Source organism: Mizuhopecten yessoensis, unplaced genomic scaffold (genome assembly GCF_002113885.1).
Source record: "Mizuhopecten yessoensis strain PY_sf001 unplaced genomic scaffold, ASM211388v2 scaffold11141, whole genome shotgun sequence".
Lineage (NCBI taxonomy): Eukaryota > Metazoa > Mollusca > Bivalvia > Pectinida > Pectinidae > Mizuhopecten > Mizuhopecten yessoensis.
Window position 1 is genome coordinate 907,034 of NW_018408900.1, and position 11,008 is coordinate 918,041.

An 11,008-nucleotide genomic window follows, 5' to 3' on the forward strand; every position below is an offset into this window, starting at 1 on the left:
TAGAGCATCCTTTGGCCAAGGGGACTCAATTTTGTATAAATGGTGGGTATGACCCCCCTACGGGGCATAGGGGTGGGGCTCTGTTTGAAATTTGTTAAATCTCAAGTACTGGATGGATCTTTCTGAAATTTCATATGTACTTACAGCACCTACCATGGAGTGATATACCTTTACTTCATACCAATTATTTTAAACATATTCAGGTGAGCGATACATGTCCTCTTGTTTGTCAAAAGGATATGTTTAAAGTGTTCGTTGTTATGTCACGAGGTTTTGTTTGTTGTTGCTAGGATAAACATTTAAGGTTTAGCAATCAAATCCTACACATTTTACTTCCATAACACTGAAATGCATTTCAACCAAAGTGGGAATTATTCAGGTTACCTCATTTTAAATCACGCTGCCCTTTTAAATACCAATTGCATTGTATTGTTACAGAGGTTACATTAGTGGCCTATACATGGGAAAAAAATGTTGATTTTTTTTTACTATTTGATGAAGATGACAACAAAATGTGTCATACGTCTATTTCTATTGGCCATTATTCTGGTAAACGTTTTCATTAATTAAACATGACTCTTTGATCATGTTTAGATTGATCCAAATGCTTTTAATGTTTAAAAAAGCTCCATTACAGGTGGTATGGTAACCCTGTCTTTCAACCCCTGTTATATATTCATAATCGAAGACCCCAATTTATATGTATATATTAAACGTGTATTATAGTTATTTATTGAGTAAAGCGACGTTAAATTAGTCGATAATATGGCAGTAAGGCTGATATTTTTACGACCTAGCTTAATTCGATGAAATGAAACATCATCTTAAGTTATTAGTGTATCATGCAGCTCTATTCCCTTTTAACTAATTGTGGAGAGACATACTGTTCTCATATTAAGATAGCAGTGGTCATGCAACACCACTAAAATAATAGTAAAACCCTCCAGTGATATACCTTTAGGGGATTGTGAACAAGAAAACGAGGGCCGAATTATCTGGATTGATGAATGGTCGGATAGATGATATTTTTTATAGTTTATATCGTGTTATTAATAAGTTATGCATGCCATAAGCACTGTTAATGAAACAAGAGGCCAAGAGAGCCTGTATCGCTCACCTGTTTCTTTTGTTACATGCAACTTACATATAGGTAACTAAAGACCAAATTTGGTAATTAGAACACAAGACATTCTAACATCTCTTAAACGATTGTGAAGATATTTTTGTTTGAAACTTGAAATTTTAATTTTAAAGCTTTTAATCCATATTGACCTTTGACTCCCGACTTGCACTTAAAGTTGACCTTTGACCTCATTACTGTAATAAGAAAACAATTCACACAGCTGATTTACATAACATACCCAAGTATCATGACTCTAGTCCAAATGGTTCTTAGGATATTGTTGTTTGAAGTTTTTAACATATTTGACCCCTGTGACCTTGAAAGTAGGTCAAGGTAATTTTAATGAGGAGAATTTATAGCACTTCATTCCAGGTACCTACTGGCCAAATATCATTACCCTGAGCCTTATGGAATTTGAGAAGAAGATTGTTAAAGCCTTTGACCCATGTTGACCTTTGATCCCGACTTGCACTTAAAGTAGACCTTTGACCTCATTACTGTTAAGAGAAAAAGATTTGCACTGCTGTTCTACATAACCTACCCAAGTATCATGACTCTAGTCGAAATGGTTATTAGGATATTGTTGTTTGATGTTTTTAACAAATTTGACCCCAGTGACCTTGAAAGTAGGTCAAGGTCATTTTAATGAGGAAACTTAATAGCAGTCTATCCCAGGTACATACTGGCCAAATATCATGACCCTGGGCATAATGGAAGTTGGGAAGAAGATTGTTAAAGCTTTTAATCAAAGTTGACATGTGACCCCCGACTAGCATTTAAAGTTGACCTTTGACCTCATAACTGTAACTGAGAAAAATATTCGAACTGCTGGTCTACATAACATACCAAAGTATCATGACTCTAGTCCAAATGGTTCTTAGAATATTGTTGTTTGAAATTTTTAACATATTTGACCCCTGTGACCTTGAAAGTAGGTCAAGGTAATTTTAATGAGGCGAGTTTATAGCACTTCATTCCAGGTACCTACTGGCCAAATATCATGACCCTAGGTCCTACAGTTCTTCAGAAGAAGTCGTTCAAAAGAAAAAGTTGACGGACGACAGACGCAGGACGACGGACGACGGACGACGGACGCCGCAGTATGGCATACGGTCACATGGCCCTTCGGCCGAGGTGAGCTAAAAAGTGCTATCTGTAATGTCCGGTCATTATCCAATACGAAAATCTATGTAAGAAAGGCCTGTATTTAGATTAACTACACTCGTGTCAAGCCCAGGCCCTGATAATGGATATACTTAACAGTGCATAAGGCACGGTCAGCCCAGGTCCTGATCATGGATATTACAGGTGGTTCATTAGGCACTGTCACTCCAGGCCCTGATCATGGATAGTAAGTCCAGGCCCAGATCATGGATATTACACAGACTGTATCTTATTCTTTATTAACTTTAAGCTTTCCAGCTCATGGGGTGCACTGTAAGCCCAGGCCCTGATCATGGATATTACACAGATAATATCGTTATTTCTACTTATAACCCATGTAGCTATAATAATTCTCCTATTATCAAAAGCTATGACAATCCTTAACAAAAAGGAAAGTATTAACAGTAATTAAGAAAACAAACAAAAATGTTAAGATAAGTGTGTACGTCAATGTTTATTAATCTTAACAAAATGCAGGCGTGACAAAAATGTGGATATTCTCAAAATGAGTCTTACACTTAATAATGAGAAGAAAATGTAAGAATTAATGTGGAGGGATAACTTACAGCCATACATTCAAAGAGTAAGATTACAATGATCTGTGCTAATTATTCTGAGTTTTACATTGGCCAACTCTTCGCTCTTGGTGAATTACGACAATGTATGACACTTCAGGGACGACAGAACAAAGGTGCCCATCTTAGATATTAACGTATTAAACATATGTCTATTCTTGTGTAAATGAGGAACTCCGTGTAATTCCTATATTTATTGTAAAGGGACATTAATATTTCTGTAATATTTAATCAATTCAGTCTTAGAAAAGTATACATAACGTGTAGAGATTTCCTGTATATATAAGTATGTTTTTGAAATGACAAAAAGTGATAGCTGAGTTTGTTGAGTACAACTTAGTACTTCAAACCTATGGATATAATTCCAAGTCTTATTAAACATCAAGAAGATAGAGTACTCCCACATTTAGCACACATGATTGAAAGTCGCCAGTTAGTCACTAAGATAGAGTCAATGACAGACGGTGCCATTAGCGTTGAGAACAAAATGGTTCAAAGACCCTGACGAATCGTCTTGGGTTGATGTTGTACTTATTTAGTTTGGAGTAGAGTTTCGCCTCTTGACTGGCTGTCAACTGGTAACCTCGGCTACGCTTCAGAATCCACGCAAACTCTACAAACAAAATGACAGGCATGAAGTGGAGGCACGGTGGTCTAGTGGTAGGACGCCGGGCTCGTGACCGGAGGATTGCGGGTTCGAGTCACGACACGTGACTGTGTTGTATCTTTGAGCAAGATACTTTACTCAGACTATAGTCAAGCATTCTGCATAATAATATTTAACCCAATTTCTTTCAAAACAAACTTCTTTAATAAGAACGATGGAGAAAAGATAATGATTTACTTTTAACCGCATTCGAGCATATGGGATATATGAAAACGTCATTCATTATACATTTGTGGTTAATTTCAAGTAACACATCTGTGTAAACCTGTTAACTGATTGTGCCTTGTAAAAAAATACTTACCTGCCGAGAAGAGGCCAAAGAAATTCTGACATGAGTAGACAAGGGAATAATTGTCATAGTCGGTGTCCAATACCAAGTAAGAACCCGAAGGTCTATCTGTAAGCGAAGCAATCACACATTATAATTCTCTTTCGTTGACGAATCTGGCACGGTAACACTCAGTTCATCGATGAGCTTACAGAGTCTGCAGGAGTTTCAGAAATGAAACATCAATTCGAAACAAAAACGAAATTCATTATACTCCAATTCGATAAATTATCGTGAACATATGTCCTTGTTTTCGTGTCGAGAATCTACAATCACGATCGTTAACTTTCCTTTTTCTTAGTCTCTTTTCTTAGGTTCCATAGCTTATGATAGATTTTTTACCTTTTTTGCAGCCGATGAAAACGCTATACCCAAATCTTCTAGCTATCAGTTTTACTAACATTAATATTTCTTTGTTGGATTACTAAATCTACTTGATGAATTTTTACTGTTGTCACTGTCTTCTGACTTCTAATGATGTGATTGAGGTTTCATCCATTATTAATATAATGACGCCGTCTTTGATCGTTCGTAACCTTCATACTTAATTATCTAAACTACTCTTTCAAACTGGTGAGACTACCAAATGTTTTCTGTTTCATTTGTATTTCTGTCTCTTTTTACACCGTTTAGCCAGTACTTTTCCGCCGCAACAGTAGAAAGGATTGCTTATGTATTTAATGAAATAAGCAATATTCACAATTTAAAAAGTTCCTACTTACAATATGTTTTTATGCGATGCAAATGCTGTATTTCGAATGATATTTTCCAACCTGATCCATGATAACGAACAACAGTCAATGACGAACTATATTTCAACATTAAGTTTATGTAAGTTCTAGTATATCTGGTCCTAAGTTCTAGGCATTAAAAAAAAGTGTTAATTGAAATATATGTATTCTAAATATTGCATTGGTCGATCTAAGGGGCTGATTAAATTAGTCGGTAGGTATTGAAACAAATTCAATATGAACAGCTTTGCAGTTTGCAATGGTTGTGTTAAGACCAACTAAAATCATCAACGTATATAATCAACTTAATCAACATTCAATTCCTAAATGAATTTAAACTTAGACAGTATACGTAGTATTGTTTTTAAACTGTATGTTATTGCAGATATTTTACCCACCAGCGTCGAATGAGATGGAAAGCCTGCCCGGTTCTGAGGGATCGGGCACGGTGGCAATGGCACTGGCTATGGTCTGGGTGCGTGTACTGCAATGGGGAATAAAATCATAGCTTGATTGTCAGCAACATGTGAAACGAAAAACACGAAAAACACAAAAAAAAAAACCTTCAACTGTAAGCCAAAGGCTAACTAATACTCCCGCTCCTATATAAACCAGAACTGTAAGCTAAAGGCTTACTAATGCAAAGCAATATAGTCTCCCACCAGTAATGATTTTTTAAGTATATAAGCCACTCACATACCTCCTGTACTCCCTCTCGATGCTAAAACATACTTGAAAACCAAAACTTGTTAGCCCATATGAACGAGTTTTGCTGAAAGGTGTAATGCAGATATCTCCTCCAATATATAGATGTAATACAGATATCTCCTCCAATATATAGATGTAATACAGATATCACCTCCAATAAGTAGATGTAATACAGATATCTCCTCCAATATATAGATGTAATACAGATATCTCCTCCAATTTATAGATGTTATACAGATATCTCCTCCAATATATAGATGTTATACAGATATCTCCTCCAATATAAAGATGTAATACAGATATCTTCTCCACTTCTAGGGACCAGCTTGATAAGCTCTCCACTGTATAACCAAGAGGTTTGGGGCCGATGCTTTTGCTTATCTAAATAAAACAAGTATTCGAACAAAGGGGCATAACTCCACCATAAATGGTCCCAAATCCCAAATAAAAATGCCGGTGCAAAACTACATAAGATACCGATCATTCATGCAAAGTTTCAATGCAATCCACCTGTTAGTTAAGGAGGAGTTGTAAGGACAAGTATTTGGCACAAAGGGGCATAACTCCATCAACAATAGTCGAAATCCCAAATCAAAATGTCGGTGCACAATTACATAATTAAGTTACCGATCATTTATGCAAAGTTTCACTGAAATCCACCTGTTAGTTTATGAGGAGTTGCACAGACAAGAATTTGCCACAAATGGGCATTACTCCATCAAAAAGGGTCGAAATCCCAAATTAGAATACCGGTGCACAACTACATAAGATATCAATCATTTATGCAAAGTTTCAATGAAATCCACCTGTAAGTTAAGGAGGAGTTGCACGGACAAGTATTTCACACAAAGGGACATAACTCCTACCAAAAATGGTCGAAATCCGAAATATTAAAATCATTCATACAAAGTTTCAATGAAATCCACCTGTTAGTTAATGAGGAGTTTTCCATACAAGTTACTGTGGACGACAGACAGGCAGGCAGACAGACAGTGTGATAACAGTATACCCCCCCCCCCCCCCCCCCCCCAACTTCGTTGCGGGGTCATAATAAAATAAGATATATAAACAAACAATTTCAACTAGGGGAACCAATTGGAAATAAGCTTTCTATGTGTTTGATAGGCTATCCCAGGGATAGTCAAAATACCAAAATACGTAAATTATAATTATTAGTCACACTTACAATATTCCGGACCTAGTAGACCCACAGGAAATCACACTTACAACATTCCGGACCTATTAGACCCACAGCAAGTCACACTTACAATATTCCAGACATAGTAGACCCATAGGAAAGGACCTAGTAGACCCACGGCAAGTCACGCTTACAATATTCCGGACCTAGTTAACCCACAGCAAGTCACACTTACAATATTCCGGACCTAGTAGACCCACAGCAAGTCACGCTTACAATATTCCGGACCTAGTTACACCACAGCAAGTCACACTTACAATATTCCGGACCTAGTAGACCCACAGCAAGTCACACTAACGATATTTCAGACCTAGTAGACCAATAGCAAGTCACACTTACAACATTACGGACCTAGTAGACCCACAGCAAGTCACACTTACGATATTCCGGACCTAGTAGACCAACAGGAAATCACACTTACAATATTACGGACCTAGTAGACCCACAACAAGTCACACTTACAATATTAAGGACATAGTAGACCCACAGGAAATCACACTTACAATATTCCGGACCTAGTAGACACAGATGAAGTCACACTTACAATATTCCGGACCTAGTAGCCCCACAACAAGTCACACTTACAATATTCCGGACCTAGTAGACACAGATGAAGTCACACTTACAATATTCCGGACCTAGTAGAGCCACAGGAAATCACACTTACAATATTCCGGACCTAGTAGACACAGATGAAGTCACACTTACAATATTCCGGACCTAGTAGCCCCACAACAAGTCACACTTACAATATTCCGGACCTAGTAGAGCCACAGGAAATCACACTTACAATATTCCGGACCTAGTAGACCCACCGCAAGTCACAATTACAATATTCCGGACCTAGTAGACCCACAGGAAATCACACTTACAATTTTACGGACCTAGTGAAATCACACTTACAATATTCCGGACCTAGTAGACCCAGATGATGTCACACTTACAATATTCCGGACCTAGTAGACCAACAGGAAGTCACACTTACAATATTCCGGACCTAGTAGCCCCACAACAAGTCACACTTACAATATTCCGGACCTAGTAGCCCCACAACAAGTCACACTTACAATATTCCGGACCTAGTAGAGCCACAGGAAATCACACTTACAATATTCCGGACCTAGTAGACACAGATGAAGTCACACTTACAATATTCCGGACCTAGTAGCCCCACAACAAGTCACACTTACAATATTCCGGACCTAGTAGCCCCACAACAAGTCACACTTACAATATTCCGGACCTAGTAGAGCCACAGGAAATCACACTTACAATATTCCGGACCTAGTAGACCCACCGCAAGTCACAATTACAATATTCCGGACCTAGTAGACCCACAGGAAATCACACTTACAATTTTACAGACCAAGTAGACCCACAGGAAACCACACTTACAATATTCCGGACCTAGTAGACCCATAGGAAATCATACTTACAACCCTTTTGCCCCTAGTTAATTAACCCTCAAGAAATAATACTTACAATGGTAGTAGACCCACAGCAAGTCACGCTTACAATATTCCGGACCTAGTTACACCACAGCAAGTCACACTTACAATATTCCGGACCTAGAAGACCCACAGGAAATCACACTTACAATATTCCGGACCTAGTAGACCCACATGAAGTCACACTTACAATATTACGGACCTAGTAGACCCACAAGAAGTCACACTTACAATATTCCGGACCTAGTAGCCCCACAACAAGTCACACTTACAATATTCCGGACCTAGTAGCCCCACAACAAGTCACACTTACAATATTCCGGACCTAGTAGCCCCACAACAAGTCACACTTACAATATTCCGGACCTAGTAGCCCCACAACAAGTCACACTTACAATATTCCGGACCTAGTAGAGCCACAGGAAATCACACTTACAATATTCCGGACCTAGTAGACCCAGATGAAGTCACACTTACAATATTCCGGACCTAGTAGACCCATAGGAAATCATACTTACAACCCTTTTGCCCCTAGTTAATTAACCCTCAAGAAATAATACTTACAATGGTCTGATCCCGCTGTTGGTAACTTGAATATTTCCATTGTCCAATAATGCGTAGTTCGCCTTAACACACGTTAGTCCGAGTTCAAACAGGGTGGTGAATTTTCTGTCTTCAACCCAGTCACCCAGGTACTGCAAAAATGTCATAGGTGCTAGAGATCGAGGACATGTTTTACAACTGATTTTAACTGGAGTTAGAGACAAAAATAACTAATTCACTGCAAAACTAATTTACACTGATTAAAAGTGAATTACGACACTTGTTTTTGTTTCCTTTTCTCTTTTATAAAACATGTATTTCGATGTATTGTCAAACAAAATTTGAATAAAACAAAGTTTAAACCAAAAGTGAATTAATTTCCTCAAACTCCAGCAACGAAAAGCTTATGGCTGTAATGGTGTGTAAAATATCAATTCAGAGGACATATGTTTTATCATATTTAGCAGAACAATATCATCATACACACATCTGTCTTGACTGCAAATGAGATATATTTGCGTCACTTTCACTACTATATTATACGATGTACTGTATCGTAAAGCTGCCCTTTAATGTAGAGTTATAACGTTTGATAATGATAATTAATCGATGTTACTTGAAATGAAACTTGCGCCGCGAATGTACAGTACGATACATATTACAACCTGATGTAGATATTTAAAGTTAATCCTCTATTGTTTTCGTGTAATGAAAGCATTTTGCCCTACCTTCTGTTTCAACAGTATTTTAGATATATATGGAGTTCCGCCTTTCTAGCCACTATAGCATCACCTTTGAGTCCTATAAGACGAATTTATGGCAAGCCAACATTTATTCAAGGAGCAATGTCGATCCTGTATTTCATCGAATTATATAAGATATCTTATATAGCATATGAGATATCTTATATCGTATATAAGATATATCATATAGTATATGAGATATCTTATATAGTATTTGAGATATCTTATATACTATATGAGATATCTTATATAGAAATTAAATGAGATGATATATAAGATATCTTATATCGTATATAAGATATCGCATTTAATTTTCTATATAAGATATTTTATATAACATATAAGATATCTCATATAGCTATATAAGATATCTTATATAATTAAAGTCTAGGAACGAGATTTTAACAAAATGTCGAAAATGAAGTCTCCCCGTCCGGAATATCTCGAGGATCTACGTAGGGACAGTAGGCTTGTTGTAACAACACGTGTTCCTGTCGCCGCCATTATGTCTGAGCCCACTTCAATAGTGCGGGAAATGGCAGCCTCTGCTTTGGCCGCTATAAGAGAGACAAGGCGAGCTAGGCCTAGGGAAAATACAGCATCCGTACCATCCCTCTCCGCCATTGCGCCCAATGCAATCCTGAATGTGCTCCGAATGATTCTCGAGGGAGAAATTAGTTTCTGGTTTTTAATGCCACGAAATCTCATTCTATATCAGATATCTTATATAGCAACGAGATTTCAATTATATAAGATATCTTATATAGCTATATGAGATATTTTATATATTTTATGAGATATCTTATATAGAAAATTAAATGAGATATTTTATATGCGATATAAGATATCTTATATATTATATAAGATATCTCATTAATTTCTATATGAGATATCTCATATAGGATATAAGATATCTTATATATTATATAAGATATCTCATATAGTATATAAGATATCTTATATAGTATATAAGATATCTCATATGCTATATAAGATATCTTATATTTTTTTTGAAATACAGGATCGACATTGCTCCTTGAATAAATGTTAAGTTGGCTTGCCATACAAATTAGCTTATTGTGAAGCGCAATCCAGCTCCGGCGTACACTATACATTACTAAATGTATAGGTGCACTCACAGGCGTGTCCTACGTCCACCCTTACCACCCAGGACATAATGGCAACGCAAACACGTATCCAAAATGGATGAAATGAAACCACGAATCAAAATTTGTGTAGAATGCAACATAAACTCACTTAACAATTTTAAATTTCAATGCGAATAAGTAAATGGTCTTCATACGAAATTTAATGCTTACTTGAGTGATGTTAAAGTCAGGTTGTGTATCCACAGTGGGACAGGTCCCCCGTACGACTTGACCAGGCGCTAGTCCCAGAACAGCAAGCAAGGTGGCCAGGAACAGGGCTAACGACATCATGGTGTTTAGGTCTTTTTACTGCCTGTAACGAACTCGTGTATCTGTGGACAGTTATATAGGCCTCGTGTACCGTCCGGCTATATACACAGGTAGTGGGACAATAGTGAGTAGACAATGACGTCAAAATTATGATTGTTGTGTAAATATAAATAATATTAGTCGGAAATATACATTAACAAATCACTTTATGTATATCTATTGACCACCCTGTTGACAGGTCTAAAGCCCTCAAGGTAAACACCACCCGATCTGCTGCAGTGTGTACTAATTTCCATTAGTAGAAATGCTACCGTTACAGCAATAATTGTCACGACAGGTTTCGTGTACGATATTTTATTTTG

The 11,008-nt window shown here is 37.2% G+C and overlaps 1 protein-coding gene across 1 annotated transcript; it reads right to left on the reverse strand.

The window, feature by feature from the left end:
• Window positions 1–2,726: 2,726 nt before the first annotated feature.
• LOC110466696 (apolipoprotein D-like) lies at window positions 2,727–10,705 on the reverse strand. Its single transcript, XM_021523382.1, has 5 exons — window positions 10,548–10,705; window positions 8,507–8,637; window positions 4,987–5,072; window positions 3,831–3,926; window positions 2,727–3,475 (listed from the first exon to the last, which is right to left on the reverse strand). Exons 1-5 carry the CDS (start codon window positions 10,665–10,667, stop codon window positions 3,333–3,335), a joined length of 576 nt encoding a protein of 191 aa, XP_021379057.1. The 5' UTR covers window positions 10,668–10,705; the 3' UTR covers window positions 2,727–3,332.
• Between the last annotated feature and the right edge of the window lie 303 nt (window positions 10,706–11,008).